Below are 22,031 nucleotides of genomic sequence, written 5' to 3' on the forward strand. Positions count from 1 at the left end.
CGACCGAGGCACATTAAACCCCCTCAAACCTGCATATATCCTACACACCTATATATACACAATGTTAATATAAGACATACCATGGTTGTATAAAGTACAAGAAAGCAAGTAAAGTAAAAGTACAAGTATCGTACTAGAAAAAGACTTTGGTAGAAGTGAAAGTTACCTTTTAGAATATTACTCAAGTGAAAGTCTTAAAGTATCTGATATATACTGTACTTAAGTATCAAAAGTCATTTTCTGATATTTAATGTACTTACAGTAAGTATTTGAAGTAAAAGTAAAAAGTAAAATTTCAGTGATTTTCGGTAGGCATAAGAGGCACTTCATCCGGTAGGAAGAATCTTTCATTCCAATGTACAGAAACATTTCTTGCAAATACGGCCACAGGTGTATAACGTTATCTTCTTCACCCTGTTCACCACTATCGTCGGGGTGGTCGTCTAAGACAGGGGTGGCCAAACCTCAGCTCCCGAGCCGAGTTCAATACGGTATTTCCGTCAAACATGCATGTGAGTGGGATGAAAATACCTCACAGTTTCACAGTAGGAGCAAGATCATTTGAGTAAACAATTTGTGTCAAGTTCGCTCTTAAAATGGCAGGGAAAAAAAAGATGATGTTCATGTGTGCCCATGTGTATGATGTGGTTCTTTGCGGTAACACAGTAAAAAATGGGGCCCTTTGACTGGTTGGCCACCCCTGGTCTACAATAACGGGAGGTCCTCCAGTAGGTGCTTCCATGGCGGTTTCAGTTGAGCTTACACCTCCTTTAGCAACATTATGCTGAAACAGAGCATACAGAGCTGCGTAATGCAATCTAGGAGCAGTGATTCGCCAAACCTCCCTTATTGGAGTCGCACACATTTCTTCTGATTTTATTTTGTAGTAACGAGTAACGAAGATGCTTAGTGGAAATATAGCGGAGTAAAAGTATACATTTTATCTAGGAAATGTAGAGGAGTAAAAGTGAAAGTAAAGTACAGATACGTGAAATTTCTACTTACTGTAAGTACAGTAACAAAGTATTTGTACTCTGTTACATTACAACATTGCTAGTTACAAAAATAACTAGGAATTAAATTATGACTTGTAAGATGGAGCTACGATGGATCAAAATATCAAACAAGTCACACAAACAAGGCCAACAAATACTATCAATTTGTTTTTAAAAGTTTGACCAACTGAAAAGCTGCTATAGTAAATAAACACTTGACTATTGTCTCTTGACTATTATTTTGAAATGAACTCTTACAGATATAAATTTGATGGCTGAGGTAACACAAAATGTATTGATCATGAATGTCTTTAGCAGAGGTGCATATAAAATCCATTGTGCAACTGTTTATCGTCTCGATTGAGGAGCGGTATTAAGTCCAGCACCACTATCTAATAATCAGCTAACCATAAAAAAACAATAAATAAAACTGAAATTTATGTTTTGATTTTTAGGAAATTTGTGTTTTATAAAGACACTAGAAATTGTAAATGCAAAAACTATAAAACTAAGGAAAGGCATTTGAGGCCAACAGTAAATACATAAAAATGACACCAGTAATTTATTTATTGCAATTGTTGTTGTAAATTCCCTGGAATGGAGAAGAACAGATGAGGCAGCATATTACAAGACAATGCTTATTTCAAGGGCAGAATTTTATACAGATCGAAAATGAAGAATTAAGAAGAAAGCTTGTTCAGCTTATAATTTAACCAATTTAACCACACACACACACACACACACACACACACACACACACACACACACACACACACACACACACACACACACACACATATTTCAATTGATGCCAAGAAATGAGAGTGGAAGTCATATTATTAAAATTGGCAATGATTAATGTGGCAATTAAAACTGGGACTATTCTGGCAGCAACATATTGGCAATATTCTAGTCTCTGTTGGTTATTTACCACATTGCTTACCACCTTTTAATTGATGGGTCATTATATTAACCTTTATATTTATTCGTGCCCTGCTTTTATGTTACACCAAAGTAGTGACTGCAGTGGGATAAAATGTGATCTATGTCTCCAGTCTTCACTTCCTATCTGATAGTTTTTGTGGATTAAAAGCAAGTGCTTGTGTTTAAACACAATTTAGAGTGTGTTAAAAACCCCATCTCATGCACCTGATGAAAAATCTGACAACCTCGGGCGGTGTGAACTACATGCAGCTAATTTTAATAACCAGAATTGAGTTGCCCAGGAACTTAATTGCTTGAAAAACTGACTCAGGACTCAGTTTTTTGCCACATATATAAATGTACCTTTTTAATTCGCCAAATCTGAATACAACCCTTAGAGCCTATCTACTGTAGCTAATAAACAAACTCCAGTCAATAACCCAAAACTGTCTAATTATGACATTTTTTTTCATAAATATTTCAATGCTTCTTGACAGGCATGGTTTGTCTCTCACTTTTAAACACAACAGACCCATGGGGTGGAGTTTAGGCTGTAATTAAGACTGTAATGACCCCATCACTGTCTACACATTAACAGATAATGCATTTAAATTTATGGAAATCCTAATTAGCTGCATAGAAGCAGAAGCAAGTGATCTAAGCACAGGCTCATTAATGACAATCTTACACAAGTGAAAATAAACAAAGAGAGGGAAAAAAATTCTGCATTAATTTCCCTACTCGGCCTCCTCATATTTAGCTGTTTAGTAATATAAAATATTGTACAAGCACAATTAACTCTATCACTGCTAGGTGTTGTGGAATATGATTAGTCTAATAACCGTGCTAGATTAGAGACCTCGATGAAACAAAGGAAGGCCCTGAGCTATGCACAGTTTATTATAAATACTCATGTGATTTCCCCTGTGTATGCTTATGAGTGTGCCCTTGAGCTCTTCTGCTGCCTTTCTACGAGTTACCTGGGCATGGATATAGTTATTCAACCATAAATCATAGACCTAATGGTCAAATAATAAAATCCTTGTCTCACATAAGAACATCACACATATACAGCTTTATACTCATACTCACTTTGGATGACCAACGTGGTGTTTGGATCTCAGTTGTTTACACACAGCCTACCCATAAAGCCTTGCTTGCCTGATTTGTCTGCATGTGACACACACCTGTATTTGCATGAGTGTGTCTTGGGAGTGATGGATACAATTAGCTTATTTTGGCTTCTCCTCACTTCAGGAGAATGACAAATGTTACACTAGCTTGAATGTTCTTTATTCTGCTTGTCTTGTTCACATTCATCAATGTGGCAGTACAGTTTTCCATCTGGATCCCATGCCATTGTATCTGGGATACAGAATGATTTTTGTTCCTCCCTTTAGGATACAAGAGGAGAATTGATACAAGTTTTCTCAAGCCCAGATAATAGCATTGCCTAGAAATTGAGGTGAGGGAGAAAACAATTCTGATATCATTTTCCCCAATACAAAAATGCAATGATGGTCTCGAAGGTAAGTGCAGGGCTGAGTTAATAGAAACATTATTGCAGACACTTACTGGATAGAGTTCTCAATGCGCGAGATGGTGAGGAAGGCTGCCAGATTAGCCGTATAGGAAGAAATAACAATTAAAGCAAAGAGCCACCAAACACCCATCATCAACCTCGTGGCCAGAGTCGTGTATGGTACTTCTCCACCTACAGAGAGAGAGAGAGAGAGAGAGAGAGAGAGAGAGAGAGAGGGAGATCATCTCTTAATGAATGATATATTGACCAAGTAAGTCAGAAAGAGTAAATAATAATAATAAAAAAAAACATTTTAATAAATTATCAGTTTTGTCTTGACATACAATACACATGTAAATATGCCTGTGATGTTTGCAACATTACTTCATTCACAAAGCACCTTTAAAGTTAAAGGGTTAAAGTCCACCCTGAATAACATGTGGACCAATAATTCTAAAATTTATCCAGGTAATTTTTTTCGTTCCACTGTTAGATTTGATGTGTTTTAAAGAGCCCAACATTCACATTTTTCATATAAAATGTAGATACTAATTGTAGAAAAGTTGTACCTTGAGAAGAAGTGATACAGTGCATTATGCTGCAAGTTTTTTGAAAATTTTATTTCTTTCATTTCTAACATATTCTTTCATTTTTTTTTTAAATATTTGTGTTCACTTTTCACTGATACATTTTACAGAGTATCAGTTACTGCATGGCCTTTTTGATATCATCACATTACAAATAGCAGTAGCATGAAAACTATAGCATATGTCTCTAATCAGAAATGCAGGGAAGCTTCTGAATCTAAACTGAATGCCACCTCTGCTAAGGACAGAAGCTTTACAAGACTGGACAAAATCCAGTGATGGATTTGTCCATTTGAATTTATTTTTCTGTTATGTTTATGGCTAAGGTTAAACATTCATCCTTGTGACTTGTGGGGAAATCATTCGAGCTGTCTGTGTACCATTCACTTCTCTTAGTCAAAGCTCAATAAGAAATGTCTATTTATCTATTGTTGTTCACACAGATTAGCTGTATTTGAGATGAATATCTCCTTTGCACTCATATGTTCTGCTTTTCACATCCTAATGCTGGCAGGAAAGCAATCAGGACTCACATTAGCTACAATGTCCTCTGGAGAATCCCTTTTCAAATCTTCTTATTTATGACGTGTCCATGGATTGAGCAAGTTTATGGCTTGGAAATGTCTTTAAAGGTCAATTCTTTTTTACTTATCTTGATGCTTTAGCATGAAATGAAAGTTTTTGGACTTTTAAATTAGAAGAACTGTCAGGAGGTCCCTCTGAAGGTCTGGCAGAGATTTTCCCTCACAAATATACTGTAACTGCTGCAGCAATTTTTCATAAGCATACTGACATTCTCTGTGGATATGATATTAAAAACCTTGGCCTCATCAGTAAGGCAGGGGTTATTGCATAGGTAAAAGTGTCAGAGGTATATAAGAACAAAGAGAAAAGAAAAAGAAACCCTAACAATCTATCATAACGCACCAGATCAGAGACGACTGTTAGCTTGCAACACCTTCATTCAAGAAAAAGCAGAGTACACCCAGTATATTGCAGTGAATTATCAAGGAGGAGGATTTGCAAAAAGGCTGGGTAAAAAGCGAATAGGACACTTTCACGGCAGTGAATATTGCTGCAACTGGCCCAGAAAGAAAGCTGATTGCATCCCTTTTTTTCTGACTGCAGGATGTTGATCTTTAGAAAAATGACCCAGCCAGTAATGTAGCTTTTATCTAGGAGACTTATGACTGAGATTCAAAACCACCCCGCTACGCACATCAAAATCAGCAGGCACTATATCCAGCAGGTTCCTCACGCCCTGTTCTTTTATTCAGTAGGAGGCCAGATGTGATACACGCCACTCAGCCCCTCACAGTATGTAAGCATTCACTCTGAGAGTGGCCTCTGACAAAGAGATCTATAGCCAAAAGAACTCTATTGTGTTTGCTCATATTTAAGGGTTAGTTAGGGAACCAGATAGAAATGTTTTCCAGACCGTTTATAGGCGCACGCTTACCAAACTTAAATCTGCAAACAAAGATGCTTGAAGTTCAGAGACAACTATTAAACAAATTGCTACAGAAAACTCTTGCAGTCTCAAAAGATTACTTCAGATTTAATGAGTTTCCATAATGAGTCTTAATGAATGTACTTACTGAACAAAAATTAAATATCACTGGAATATAATGCAACTTCAGGGTAGAAACTCTATGGTCAAAAGGTCCAAGACGAGGGGGAGTAGATGGGGCATTCTTCTTGCGCTCTCTTCTCGAGAGGCTGAGGTGAACTATCATTTAATGGGTGTTTGTCAGAGTACTGTACATTTATTTTTACATTAGTATATTATAGGGTTAATTTCGTCAGACGAGACGAGACGAAATATGTTCGTCAACAAGCTTTTTTTTCATGACTAAGACGAGACGATGACAAGACTGCACCACTGTCCAAAAACGCTGACTAAGACTAAATTAACATGCATTATTGTTGACGAAAAAAGACGAGACGAAAATGTTTTGTATAAAATAAAAACTAAGATAAAATCTCTCTTCATTTTCGTCTACAATTGTCTCTGCTTTTTCATCAGCTGTTACGCCTTTAAAATATTCACAACGAGTTTGCGCCTTTAAAATATTCACGAGTTTGATAATTTGACTCAAAATGATGATTTAAAAAGAAGTTTATTGATTTAAAAACAATTGTATTGTTTCTGCTAAAGATAGTGCGCTCCGTTTCTACGGTTAGAATCCTGTGTGTCCATGGCAATGCTCTGTTTTTCATGGCAACGGTGTGTTATAGTTCGCAGCGGTCTGTTATCAATAAATAAAATAGTGTGTGCGTAGAAAGAATTCGTCCACACACCGCTCCAAAAAAAAAATTTAAATAAATGAAAACTCCTGAGCGCAAGTCCACCCTAGGTCTAGGTGGCTTTTTGTGTTAAATTATATTTCCTGTCTCTGCGCAGGCTCTTTTATTCTACATGACAGCTTATGTCCCGATGACCGGTCTTTGCATTACGATTAAAAGCAGTATCAATAAAGTAAAAAATGTGATGTGCAGTCAAGTTCGAGTGTATGCACTGTTTAAACGAGTGTTCTCAACTTCTCACTGATACTTTTGTGATTCGCGGAGTTTTGACAAGTTTTATAGCCTTGATATTGTTTCTTATTCAAAAGTGGTGACAGAAAAAACTCAGCACCCCCAACCTGAAACCCCTTCCCACGCCCCTGTCACAATCACATCATAATCAAAATTAATAATTAGGCTTAAAAGCAAATGTATATGTAAGGGAATCAAGTTTAACAATTACATGTAATATTGCTCCAAATATCATGATCTTAGGCTTTTCAATAAGTTATTTATTTCAACTATAACACTTGTGTTCCTGATATTATTGCATTTAATGAGGCCTCGTTGTATTTATTCTTACAATAGATTCCAGATGTGGTCAAGTTACAATTTTTTTTACTAAAACTAGACTAAAATTAAAAGACTTTTAGTCGACTAAAACTTGACTAGGATACCTTGAGTTTTCTTTTGACTACAACTAGACTAAAATGACGAGACTTTTAGTCAACTAAAACTAAGACTAACAAAAAAGATATGTGAATGACTAAATATAACTAAAACTAACAAGGACATTTGGCACAAGACTAAGACTAAGACTAAATTAAAAATAGGTGACGAAATTAACACTAGTATATTATAGTATATATTGTGTTTTACAAAATATGTTTTTGGGCTAATTTATATCTATATCCATCTACCCATCTATCTATCTATCTATCTATCTATCTATCTATCTATCTATCTATCTATCTATCTATCTATCTATCTATCTATGTGTATGTAATATATATCCATATAATATGATGTGCTATATGTTATGTTTATATGGTATGTTTCTATATTATATATCATGTCTGAGATTTTTATAATGTCTGAGATTTTCCATTAGTCTAATTATATAATATAGTTTAATCAAATATTGAAATATTTCAAATCCATTATAAGCCACACAGACATGTCTGATGCCTCCCACTGAGGTCAATCCAACTCGCTGTCACCATCTGACAGCTGATCATGGGTCAAAAATACAGCAACTCCAAAGACACTTTGGAAAGTTATCTTCCTTTTTAATGTGGACAAATGTGGGTGAAAGTGGACATAAAATTCCTCCAACTTTGAAATACAACGCTCATTATACTTTTTGTTATTCTCCATATTTCATGGGAATGTGGTAACTTAGTAGTTAAAAATTGATTGGACTACAAATTGGAACGTTGTGAGTTCAAATCTCAGGTCCACCAACCTGCCACTGCTGGGCCCCTGAGCAAGGCCCTTAACCCTCAATTGCTCAGTTGTATAAAATGAAAGAAAATTTAAGATACCATGATACATTTTATTCTGTCCTCTGCAAATGATACAAAATGCAGCTGCACGGCTTGTTTTTAACCTGCCAAAGTTCTCGTATACCACCCCACTGCTGCGATCCCTCCACTGGCTTCCGGTAGCTGCACGCATCAGATTCAAAACTGAAAACGAAAAAAAAAAGCCAAAAACGGACCAGCTCCCTATTACCTCAAAGCCCTCATCACTCCTCGCACTACACCCCGCACCCTCCGATCTACAGTACCAGCACTACTCGACTGGTTCCACCATCTCCCAGGGTAAGAGATAAGTATACTACAAGACTCTTTTCTGTTCTGGCACCAAGGTGGTGGAATGAACTTCCCCTAGGGGTCCGGATAACTGAGTCACTGGCTATTTTCAAACGGCGGTTGAAGACCTACTTATTCAGGAAACACTTCAACTAGCACTTCTTTCCCTATCTTCTGCATTTATTAAATAAAAAACCCATTGTAATTTTGAACAATGTTTTGAAAAAACTCATGGTATCTTAAGTATGTAACCTAGTGAACCAGCATTAATGTATCCAATAAGTGAGATTTAAGCACTTATGTACGTTGCTCTGGATAAGGGCACCTGCCAAATGCTGTAAATGTAATGTAAATGGTTCGGCTTTAACGGCTTCTGGTTTGAGTGTAATTTAGTCAACTTCACCATGCCGTCACTCTGACCTGTGATTTTGAAAAGAATTAATTTCAGAATTCAACTGCTGGGGACTTAAATCAATGTAAGTGTTATTTTGTTTAAAACAATCTTATTCAACATATCTGGCTTGACATTCAGAATAAAAAAACAAATGCATCCGACAGTGTTTCTGAAAAAGATACATGCATGCTTACTATAAAGTGTACTGACTTAATCAAACCTATAATCTAATTGTTAAACAGATTTAATAATACATTATTTAATGTTTACAAAAACTGGATTTTCATTTAAAAATGAAAATTTATACATATAAAAACAATATATAAAACGTTATATCACATTAAACATTATGCGTCTAGTTAGTTTGTTAAAACCTTCATTAAAAATAATACTTACATCATATAAAAATAAACACAGTATGTCAGAAAAGTGAATTATTTAACTTGACCACTGATTGTTGTAATTCCTAATTAGCTTCAGTGTTTGCTGCAGAAATGTTTCCCACCATATAAGCTTTATTCCTGGCATGGTGCCATTTGCAGAAGGTTTGGATGTGTGAGTGGGTCTGAACACATAAATACATGTGTGTATATCACTGAAATTTATTCAAGTCATCAACTATCCCATTATAAGGCTAGTTGGCACCTAATTCCTTCAATTTGCATATAGTTTAGCAGGCAGAAGTGTGGCCTTTGCACATAAGCCTCTATCTCACCATGCAGCCACCCTTGAGCTCTCAGCATTATAAATAATCTAAATAGAAATAAATAAACTCTAAGGTGTGCCTCAGTACATATTTCTTCAGCTTCCGTTCGCTGGATGGGAATGTAGCAAGCTTCAGGCATGCAAGAGGAAGGAAACAACAACAACAAAAAGTGACTGCAGTGTGTATCATCTGTGAACACAATCTAGCCTTGGGCTCAAAACATTTTCCTAGCTAAGCCTGTACAACCAAGAATGAGATTTCGCTGCCACTAAAGCTCAACTACAGTGGAAGAGCAAACACATTTTTCATGAAATTATGTCAACCGGAAGTGCAATAACAATTATAAATGTTTAATCAGACCGGTGCTGAGGAATGGTGCTGAGTGATGTGTGTCACATTGTGAAATGCTGTAGAAAGCTAAAATGTTTATAAAGGTAGCTTGATATAAATTGGAGAAATGACATGATCATCATGCATAAGCAAACTTTCGTTATATCACCAACAAAAATATGCAAAATTACATAGTTATAGCCTCTTTCATTGGTTTAATGTGTATTTCACTCCTATATGAAGCATATTTTATTCTCATAATATCTAAGAACATACATTCAGAAGCATGTGTCCCCTCCACTAATTATTTTGTGTGACTCGGTTGACATTGAACCAACTAAACCCAAGTCACAGTGAGTGAGGTGAACAAGTGCCTTCTCATTAGAATGAAGAAGACATTCACTCGTGGTCCCTTTAGAACACTATCCGAAGGGAACACCATCTCACTCTGAATGCATATGCATATTCATTCAGCCTTGACAATGACAGACATCATCCCCATGACGAGATCTATAGAATAGAGCACAGCAGCTCACGTTAGACAATTGAAATTCACTAGGCTAAAAGTATCATCTTTGTTCTGTTTGCTTGTCATGATGTGATGCACACTGACAACTTGATGCTATCAAAACATCCAGAGGGTGCAGGAGTGGAAAAAACATGCTTTTTGAGGGAGCAGAGACTTTTGTTCTACACAGTTTTTACTCTCCTAACAAGAGGCAGAACATTACAAAAGGAGACAGTTAAAATTTAAATTCCTGCTTTACAGAGATTACATTTAGTCTAGAAATTTGAAGACATTCATGCAGGTCATCTTCCAAGAGGGATAATGCTTATATTGTACATACATAAGTGGTCTAAATCTTTCCCAATGTTTTTTATATGTATTTCTACAAACATTTGGGATGTTAATCGGAATAGGTTTCCTTATCCAACAGGATCCCAAGCCTCCCATTTAGTTATGCTAATTCCGAGTTTCCAGAGAGATGACAATGACTATGCAATTCACAGCTCAGTGCTTTTGAGATATATTATATCTGGCATTATCTCATTCATTCATCCATTTTCTCTAGCACTTATATTCCACAGGGTTGCAGGAAGTCTGGAATCTATCCCAGAGGACTCAGAGCGAGTCTCCGAGTGACGGGTTGCCAACCCATCTCCAGGCACAATCAACCAACTTCACACATGCTCTTCAGACAATTGCAGACATGCCAGTCAGCCTACAACTCACATCTTTGGACTGGTGGACATTCTTCACCCCTGAAGAATGGAGCACACATACAGTACAAAATCATCAAGAATCAATTCCCCAACCTCAGAGGTGCTAAGCAAACAAGCTTACCATTAAAACACTGTGCCCCATATCAGCAACTTTGACAGGTCAAATTGTATGCATTCTTTGACTTCACTGAGGTCTCTAAATATCTGCACACATATACAGGTTAGACAGTAAGCAAGGTTGGTAAGGCAGTCTCATACCATGCCCCCTGTCCATCCTCCATATACTGTATCTCACAATAGTAGAAACATCTGAGAATTTCTGTAGGTCACATGACTCAGAGTTGTAGATTACTGTAAAGTAAAGGTTTGTAGTGGCTGAGCAGATACAATCACCTGAGGGGCAATTGGGTTGCTCACTCCCCTTTCTTAGACACAGTGCTGTAGACTGTGAACACAGTGCTCACAGAGCAAGATAGGCTAGTCAGACCATGCAATCTTTGAGGCAGAAACCTGCATTCACCCAGTGGCTTTCCATGCACTGCTGGCTAGATAGTGATGAACACACTGGGAAAGCATGAGTGCACATAATCCACCCAGTGTTTCCAGTAAAGTGTTTCCCTATACAGCATATACAGAATCCACCTTGATATGAAGCTGAAAAGCTGAAAACAGCAGGTAGTCCCATGATGGATTAAGCAGTGGATGATATGGAGCAAGGCCAGCCTCTTTATCATCTTTACAACATGAGAGGTCAGTGCTAGCAGTCTGAGCCACCTGCTAGTTGTTGGTATTGGGAGCACAGTAAAGTCCTTGATGTACTGTGGTTCTTGTGAGCTGGATTCAGTCTGTTTATCACCTCAGATGACTTGAGAACACTTGAAATAGCCCACCCTAAATAGAATCCTGGGGTCTATTGTTAAACATTTCACACTGTATTTTGGGTTAATTCTTGTTAACATTCTTATTTGCATATTTGCAGTGTCAGCAACTATGACTGGATAAATACAAGGCACGGCCGGTTTGAATAACGACCTGTCTTACTCTTTTGCAGCAGTGAAAAAAAAAATGTTGGTATGTAAATCCTCCAGCAAAAGCGATGCTAGCCCTGCTTCAAAGCATCAGGGTTTCATAAACCCAGGTAAAAAGTGGTACTAACCTCGCTTTTAAATTACAAGTGTGAAACATTCCTCTTCACTGGGTAGAAAGCAGGGTTTAGAACAACAATAACCTGGTGCAGCGTGAAAAGCCCTCAAGAAACCTGACTCTCTTTGATAGTGACTGTTGTTTCTGTGGTGTTCTGTGATCCATGGCATCCTTGGAGCACACCCCAGTATTTCACTTTCTTTGTTCCTAGCAGAACTGACTGTACAATGCTGAAAGCACTAAACAATAATGACTACACTTAATCCACACCCTTTGCATCATATAGATCACTGCATCATCCGCACCATCATGGGGTGGACAGTCAAACTGCAGGGGTCCAATGATGGATTACCCAAGGGTCTTAAAGTCAACCAAGACCAGCCTATAAAGTGTGTGCTACAAGTTTGTGATTACTCAGGCATGCAAGTTGTCCATTCTTTGCCACTGGGACACTGAACAATGCCTTCCACAGTGCAGGAACTTTGTCCAGGCCATCAGTAAAACGGGAATGATGTAGCAAAAAAGCTTTAAAGGAAAAAAAGTGAAAGGTTGAAAACTGTTCAAAACAAGGATGCATGACTGACTGACTGACTGACATCGCCTTCATACTACACATATTATTCAAACATACATATTATTCCTCTGAACTATCATTCTTATAAATGCAAGCATTTCCTTTTCATAGGCCTCACCTCCTTCTAATATCTTCCTTCTTAAAGAATTTCAGAATCACAGGTTATCCTGGGGAAAATATTAGAAGTTCCCTGGGAATCAGGGGTGAATAAATTGCTAGCTCGGTTGCTGGTGACAAGCAGATTACACATCCAGGCTATTAATATTTCATTTGCAGTTTCCTAGAGGGCAAGCGGGTTCAATAATCTGTTAAAATAACACCAGTTTATTTAAGCGTTTGCCACTAGGTGGTACAGGCGCTATGCTTTCATGGTGTCCATACATTTATCTGCATGTCTGACATTCTCGATAGTGTGAAATCTCAAGTTTGAGTGGCTGAGAGTTTGCAGGACTTTTATAAAATTAACATTATAACCAACTGATCCAAACAGGGTGAGTCCTACTTTTTTCCACACTCAACAGCCATATACACAGCCATATACACATACATATTATTCCTCTGAACTATCATTCTTATAAATGCAAGCATTTCCTTTTGACATGCCTCAATTTCTGAATATCTTCCTTCCTAAAGAGCATTACAGGTTATCCTGGGTTTGTTGTTAGGAAAATATTAGAAGTTCCCTGAGAATCAGGGGTGAATAAATTGCTCCTACACTGTCAGTTTGTATTAAAAACTTTTAACTGAATGAAAATGAAGACCATGACAACTAACAAGTGTGATGACACAATAAGATGATAAACTATGCTACATAAAGCTAAATAGTTAAATAGTCTATCATTCATTCATTCATTCATTCATTCATTCATTCATTCATTCATTTTCTACCGCTTATCCAAACTATTCTCGGGTCACGGGGAGCCTGTGCCTATCTCAGGCGTCATAGTCTATCATACTTTTGTTAAATTAGATTACTTGCTGCTTTTTTAGCTAAGCTCTTATGCTAGTTAAAAGTATACCAGCTTAACACCTCATTAATGTTGTCCATGGCCTCCCAGTCCTTCTGATCACAAGTTACTCCAAGACACATCCTTATACAGTTGTGTCAAATCAAAGTAGGGCCAAATTACAAACTCTTACATATTTTCTCTTACAAGTTTTCTATATTCAACAAGAAAAATTGCACCAATTTCATCCAGTCCAGGTGGATTTTGAAATGCATCAAAAACAACATAGTGTGCCCAGCATCCTTTTTTTTCTTTTTTAAAATAAGTGGAGATACATTATGCACTGCTACCGTATAGATGGTTTTATGGAGCAATCCAATCCACATTTACAACTGCAAATACACTACAAGATTTTACTTGTCCCCTCCACACACAGATAGTATTGATTATTATTGGAAGGCTCTCAGAAAAAAAAAAAAACATTTTTCTTTCAAATAGAAGGAATGGTGGATTATCCCCTGATACACACACACACACACACACACACACACACACACACACACACACACACACACACACATCCAGAGGATGCCAGCAACTCAACTCTCATATTAAAGTTGCACAGAAAAACAGCAATTTCCTTACTTCCTTTGATCCCCTAAGCAACATAATGAAATCTCCTCCCTTTGCAAAGCAAAATAGCTGATTCAGCAGATCCTTTACGACTTAGTTGGTGGTTTGTTTCTCATTTTGATTTTTGCAATCAATATATACAGTGCAATATAATTTAGCCGATTGTAATAATGAAAACAAAATGACTTTCCTTTTCCCAGTTAAGATGGGACAAATATTATTGCTTTTAATTCAAATAAGAAAAATCCCCCAAACTGATAAACTGTTCTCTAAGATTGTCCACTGAGAAATGGATTTACTATACACACAGTATATACATCTGTATAACTGAGCTGTGTCATTCTCTGTATTGCACATCTCAGCTAAGCAGACTGAGCTACTTCTTACAAAACTTAAAAAAGTAGCCAAAAGATATCAGTCTTGGTATATGATGTCTTAAAGGATTTGAAGACACTCAGAGCTTAGCACAGACCAATCTGTTCCAGCATCTGTTGTTGCTTAGATTATTTTTCCCCCTCTCAGTGTTATTGCACATCATGGAACCATTAAAGTATAGACCTAGCCATAAACATTTTTTGTTGCTGTATGGAAGCATTTACTGATGATAATATTACAGCCAGCAAAGCTCGGTATTCTATTAATATAAAATTGTCAATGTGTATTTTTTTCTTACGATTTTTTAATACTTCTGTGATATATTGTTAAATATAAGCTAGTTGTAGAGACATGTATAGACAGATGATCGGACAGTGTTATCTCACTAATCCAGCTAGTCATCTTACCACACATTCATTAGCTTCATGCTAGTCTAAGGGTAAGATGTCCAAGTCAGTTAAATCTTGCTAATATTCTGTTATGCATCATTTATTAGCTGAATTGTCTGACAGGCATAAAGCATTGTGTAAGAGTACATTGTTAACTTACTTTTTAGTCCTTAGCTCCATGTTATTTTATGTAGCTTTTTTTTGTTTTATACCGAGTCATCTATATGTGGTCATAATGACAATAAACACTTCTTTACAACTAGATATTGTGTTTAAATGTCTTTGAAAGGTGTTTTGTGTAGGTGACAATGTGTGTTTGTTTAAAATCCTTGCACACCAACTTATTACTCCAACTTTGCACATTTAGTGCTAGACAACAAGAGAGCTGGAATGAGCATAGCAGCATACAGTAACAGAGCCTGAGACTCATGTGTGGAATAGTAACAGATAGAAAATGTTTGTGTCTCAAGAGAACTTGAGGGTTTCCAGAATGATGGACAATAACTACGTTACCGCTTAGTGCCACATGCAGATCCCTAACCCTAACCATGCACTTACTGTACATGGTATAAGCAGACACACACACTAATTTTGTAAAAGCTCTTAAATGCACAAATAAGCACTATTGCTTGCTCTGTGTATTGCAAGCTTTTATGATTAGGAGATGTTGTACATTTTCCAGCATCAGAATGAGTGGAGTGATTATAGAGAAAGTTTAGTTTTCTGAGAAAGAGACAAACAACTTGAGCAAAGCTTTTCTGTTTATCATTCTGTTTTATTTGGCTCAAGTTGATCTTTTCAACAGTCTCTTAATTCTTAATCCTTGCCATGTCACTGTCAATTTTTCTCATTTTTATTTCGGTCACGACTCCATTAACAAAGTAGATATGATGGCACATCACAGAAGATAATTTATCCTCCTAAAATAAATAAATCATACAAGTTGCTAAATATCCAGTCTCTCCTCAGCACAGCCTGTGCTAACTCTTCCAGTTATACAGAACAAGCCTGGTTTTGAGTTTCATTCTCTGATTATTTGATTGCGATGAGACATTTATGCATCTTCGATGAGACATTTTCTATTGGCAGCACAAAATGAACTATCAAACCAGCAGACTAAGATTACTGCAAGCAGTACCTAGGTCTATACAGTCCTCCAGTACACTAGCAGTCTTTATTACAGAATCAGTTTTATGGCACAAGATTTTACCATTTAGATAATAACATTGGAACTAAATAGACTACACACTCCTGTTAAAATGGTAGGTTGAAACCAAGATAAACCAAGAAAAATGACACTAAACTTTTTCCACCCTCAATGTGAAATTACAGCATATAAAAATTAAGTGAAATAAAACTAGAAATATTTTAGGGGAAAAATAGGAAAAAGTACAAATTTTACAATAACCTATGTATGCATAAGTATGCACATCCCTAAAATAATACTTTGTTGAGGCACCTTTTGATTTTCTTAGACCACATCTTAACCAGGCAATATTTTCTCACTATTTCTTGCAAAAACAATTTAGATTTATCAAAACTTTAGGGCATTTCCTGTGCACTGCCTGGATGTCAGGTCACCTCACAGATTTTAGCTGGATCCTCTGTAACAAAGTCATTCAAATACATTGGTCTTCTTTAGAGATTTGGATGTATGGCCTTTCCTCTCTGAGATTTCTTGGAGAGCGGTGGGTCCTGTTGCGCAGCAGTACAATAAAATCGGAAACATTTTTACTCTTGCTCTTGCCTACCAGTGTGCAAATTTATCAAGACTTCCACTACCATCTCTCTTCTGATCAATATCTGTCAACAAGTGAAATGCCATGCTTTCTTTGTAAGCTCTTTGGTGAGCAAATCCTGCAGAAAGAGCTGATCGTCAATGGAATTAATCAGAATTATTTCATTAATGGCAGATGTATGCTAATTATAATTGAATACTGAGTTCTATTTTACATTGGAAAAATTGGTTTCCTTTTATACATCACAAAAAATGTGCTATTTAACAAAGGTGTGCATATGTTGTATATCCATTGAAGCTAATGTCAGTGCTAGCAGCTTGTAGCTTTACTGAACGCTTACACATAAAATAACGTATGACAAGGTGAATAGAACATCTTTTGAACTGTTGATGTGTACAGTGATATTAAGTAAATGTAGCTGCCATTAGAATGATGGCATGAAGGACATGGAAAGAATAGCCGAACTCAGCAGTCGAGACAAATTCAGCAGATCATGATTCAGAAATAACAGCCCTTGGAGTGGCCGATCAAATCTGAACAGCCAACGTAATAATTTGTAATTATGTAATAAAAGTGCATTAGATACAGGCAGCATCAACAAACACAAGGACAAACATTGACACAAATGGAAACTAGTGCATTAATGATGTCCTGTATAAGACATCTTTTGTACAGGAGTCTAATTAATGGACAGCAGAATTTAAAAGGCAGATATGTGAAACATTATACACCCCGTCATTTTTATAATATGAGCAATTGTGAACAGAAATTGTGAAACTTGTGCAATCTGTGAAACTTCAATGCTGAAAACTAGCTATACTTCCCTGCAACATGAGACTTCAGCAATCAGAAGGGATACCAAACATACAAATATGCTGACAGCGCACACTGTAAGTAACATGATAACTAGTCACTGAACAATTTCTCAAACTATTAATCTCACATAAAATACACTGATGATTATTGATTAAGGTTTTTAAAGTTGTTATTGGGTCTCAAAGCATTTACATTTTGAAAAAGAGACACCCCCCTTCCTGCCTGCTTTTATTTTAAAAATGTGTGAATATTTTTCTTGACAAAGCCTTCATAAGAGTGACACCTAAACTGACTGATGTTATTTGACCGTTGGAAAAACAAATTGCCCATGAGCTTAAATGCACCTCTTACACGTCTGTCACAAGATATCAACTATGTTTTTTATGCCACTTCTAATGAAACAGCAATGGCTTGAAAAGCTCAAAAAACCAACTGCTGTTTGTGTATCTCCTGAAAAGATGAACAGGATAAAAATGGTTCACTCTGTATATCACAACAGTGCACCAGTGTTTTAACGCCTCAGCACAATACAAAGCCTTTCATGAGCTACGATAAACTGTGAAGTACTTAACAGAACTACTTTAAAATGGTTTTAAATTATGAATCCCTGCCACTTTTATTCTAGCCTGTACAAACAATACAATATTGTATTGAGCTGATATTTATTCAATTAAATAAACACCATACAAACAAAATTATTTTTAGCTATTTGAAAAACGATGGTATTGTTCCGTTTAAAACTCACCACTCTATCCACACATTAATACAGAGTTTTCATTGGTTAATTATTAACCTTGAACACTGAGCACTGTGGAGATGAGGATGTTGAGGTTCTCTTTAGCAGTGACGAGGATGGGCAGGATTAGGAACGAGCACATCAGAGGGACAGCTCAGGTTGGCTGTTTTGGGGACAAGGTCAGAGAGGCAAGATTGAGATGGCGCTGTGGCGACCTCTAACAGGAAAAGCCAAAAGTAAAAGAAGAGAATACTGGGTACTGTTATGTATTAATCTTGCTACTGCGCTAAGGAAGTTAGCATTTGTAGCGGGGAAAGACAACCCAATTTGAATCTGAAAAACATTCAACAATACAGCCACATCAGTCTAGAAGCCTAGATCAGGTTTAAATCAAACAACAAAATGGTTAAAAAAAATTCAATATTGTCATGGAAAAGCAAAGTACACGCCAATCAGTGAACAAATCCTGGTTCAGATGCACTCACTGTGTGTGTGTCTGTGTGTGTGTGTGTGTGTGTAAGACAGAGAGATTGCAGCACAATGTCAAATATGTGGGAATACATCAGCTTAAATAAATACTAAGCAATAAATTTAACTGTTTCATTCTTGCTATGCATCATATAGTCAGAGGGATTCAGACCATAATAATTTCCTTTGATGTTTAATAATAATAATAATAATAATAATAATAATAATAATAATAATAATAATAATAATAAATCTGCTTTTGTTAGAAAATATATACTGTATATGTGCCCACTGAAAAACTCTTCCCATCACCCTTTCACGTCACTTCATAGGTTTTATCGTGACCTTTATATAAATCTCTTAACATTGTTTTGTTAAGGATTCAAGGGTAACCCTTTAGAGCTGGACTATAGCGCTGCACACTACAGGATACAGTATATAGCTCAGTGTAAGGAGAACAAAAGATTGGTCACTTATCCCACTTTCAAATGTGCCAGTAGCAAGACATCCAAGAACAGACAAAACTTGGACATGCACAGGATCTTTTTTGTCAGCCAAATTAATGCTGGCATAAGGTGTTTCACTGCTGTGGCAAACAGAATCAACTTATGAGCCAGCCAAGATAATTTATCCTCCTAAAATAAATAAATCATACAAGTTGCTAAATATCCAGTCTCTCCTCAGCACAGCCTGTGCTAACTCTTCCAGTTATACAGTAGCAATTCTGCCTTTTTTTAGCACCTCTGCTCACAGCGACCATATGCCCAGACCAGCACTGCTTTTATACACATGCATTTCTACTTAATTGAACAATTGATCTTATGTGTCTTAAAACGGATTTGGTTCGGGTTGATTTTTTGACATTTCAATATTTTTTATTTCATTAATATGAACTGAAGGCTTAAAAAAATAACATTTATTGTGCGTCATTGAAATAAACAAATAATTAAAAATTTGACAGCAAAATCCATACATAAAAATGCTAATCAAACAAGCTTAACAATAATTAGTCTTCTTATGTGTAAATTAACATACAGTCAGTAACAAGTAGGATACAGAGGTTTTTCTGATTTTTATGAATATCACATTTCTTGTCTAAATTTTTTTAGAAAAGATGTATTAATAAATCGGTTTGTGTCCAGTTTGATAAATGAGGCCCAATAGATGTGATTTTACACATCCATCCATTTACCAGAGAACCTGGAGCTTATCCCAGAGGACTTGTGCAACCCGTTGCAGGGAACAATGACGTGTTTGAGTGTGTGTGTGTGTGAGTGTGTGAGTATATATAAATATATATACACATATATACACACATACTTATTCACACAATTATTTGGGCTGGGTGAGGAACCATTAAAAAAGAAGATCTGACCTTTTTGTGTCTTTTTGGTTTTCTCTTCAATTTGGTCATTTGCTAGTTCCCACTTACAAGCTTATTGTCCCTATCACATGACAGCTAGCAACAGGAGAGAAGCAGTCTATCACCAAGACATAAAACCAGTCTGTGCATCATTTCAAACATTTTCTCATGGTACATCAGCGAGAAGCATCAGAGAATCAATCGGAAAAAATGATAAGAGAGTAATCCCATCTATGGCTAATATAGCTCTCTAGTCCTCCTGTTCTCATCAATGGCTTAAACATACAATTATGTTTTTTTTCCCATTTACTTTTACTAATTACACGAGAACTGTAGGAAAAATAGGATATAAACTTTTTTCGGTTGGGCATGGTGGCTTAGTGGTTAGCAGGTTCGCCTCACACCTCCAGGGTTGGGGGTTCGATTCCCGTCTTGTGTGTGGATTTTGCATGTTCTCCCCATGCCTCGGGGGTTTCCTCCCCTGGTCCAAAGACATGCATGGTAGGTTGATTGGCATCTCTGGAAAATTGTCCCTAGTGTGTGATTGTGTGAGTGAATGAGAGTATGTGGGTGCCCTGCGATGGGTTGGCACTCCGTCCAGGGTGTATCCTGCCTTGATGCCCGATCAAGCCTGATCACAGGCTCCCCGTGACCCAAAGTAGAGCGGTAGAAAATGAGAAAATGAGAGAACTTTTTTCAGATGTATTTACAAAAAAAAATAATAATAAATCTTATATCTTGTGTCTATCTAGATTAAAGGAATTTGTGTATTTTTTATTTAAAGGACAAGTGTAATTTGTCCATTTTTTACACCTCAATTGTTGTAGCCCTTTTACCTAACTGCCACAATTTGCTCACAGTTTTCCCTGCCACTATGTCTACATAGGAGTACATTTAAAATGTTTTGAAATGACTGTCATACAGTTTGATCACAGCAAGACAAGAGGACATAAAAGGTAACATGATCAACTTACAGCTATTAAGACTGTTTGGGTGGTGGGTTGAACAATTGCCCCGGCTTTAGAGCCCAGGCCCAGTGTTACTCTTAATGAATGTCTTGTTTGTTTGGTGAGTGAGATGCCCCTTTTGACCAATACATACCAAGCAATTCGGCCACAGCTTTAGTATCTTGCGGCACTGTAGTCCCAACGATAGCACCTTGATGGAGGTGGTTGGGTGTAAATATGATCTATTTGTACATACTTCATCTGAACAATGGTCACTGGAATATTATGTTTCAATGCTTTTTCTAAATATTTTTCAGATTTATTTTCAATCTAGGGTTTGAATTGGCCCCAAAGATAACAAGTGTGATTTTCTTTTGATAACACACAATTTTTGTTTGAATATCTCTAAGCAGCAAAACATAATTTTGTTTTCATAACCTTTTTGGATAGCCGGAAAATACATGGAACAAGGAATATTGTAATGATAGTGTTTTAGAGTTTTTCTATGATTTCTGAATCATTTTGGCACACGTATGCACCTAGTTTGCGGAAACTGGGATGTGTTAAAACTTAGGTGTAATTGAATCTACTGATTCATGAATAGGTGGGTAAAATGAAAATTCAATACTTGAAAGAAAAATGTTTTACATCATTATCAAGTCCAGCACCGCAAAATGACCGCAGTCTCTAAGATACCATAGGAGAAGGCCCGTGAAGTGGCCGTGAAGTGACAGAATGCTTAGGACTCCCAATCAATGATGGGAGTCTAAATTTCTAAATTGTTAATACATTTTTACACAAGGTTATCCTGAAGTAGAAAGCTCAAACTGTTACAATATTATAAAGTTTGTCACTCTCAACTCTTTTTTATCTTTCTATCTAGTGTACTAGGGCAATATATTTATATATTTCCAAGATATTGCAAAGGTCTTGGAAAAGAAGTGTCAACACTGCAAATATGGACTCTTTGCATAAACTTAACACAATTGTCAATAAAAACCTTTGACACTTATGAAATACTTGTAATTATACTTCAGTATAACATTGTAACTTCATTGTAACTAATCTAAAAACACGGAAGCAGCAGACATTGTGCAAATTAATATTTGTTTCATTCTC

At 36.6% G+C, this 22,031-nt stretch overlaps 1 protein-coding gene across 3 annotated transcripts in view; it reads right to left on the bottom strand.

Moving 5' to 3' along the window:
* The window catches only part of grid2 (glutamate receptor, ionotropic, delta 2), a 411,138-nt gene that overhangs the window by 43,202 nt on the left and 345,905 nt on the right, over positions 1-22,031 (bottom strand). For all 3 annotated transcript variants that reach the window (XR_009649218.1, XM_060882146.1, XM_060882147.1), the window contains exon 12: positions 3,495-3,633. Coding sequence is in view for 2 of the 3 variants with exons in the window: in XM_060882146.1 (XP_060738129.1) it covers positions 3,495-3,633 (139 nt within the window). In the remaining variant the exon portion in view is untranslated. The remainder of the gene's footprint in view (positions 1-3,494; positions 3,634-22,031) is intronic.

The sequence above is a fragment of the Tachysurus vachellii genome, chromosome 11 (assembly GCF_030014155.1).
Source record: "Tachysurus vachellii isolate PV-2020 chromosome 11, HZAU_Pvac_v1, whole genome shotgun sequence".
In the NCBI taxonomy this organism is placed as follows: Eukaryota; Metazoa; Chordata; class Actinopteri; order Siluriformes; family Bagridae; genus Tachysurus; species Tachysurus vachellii.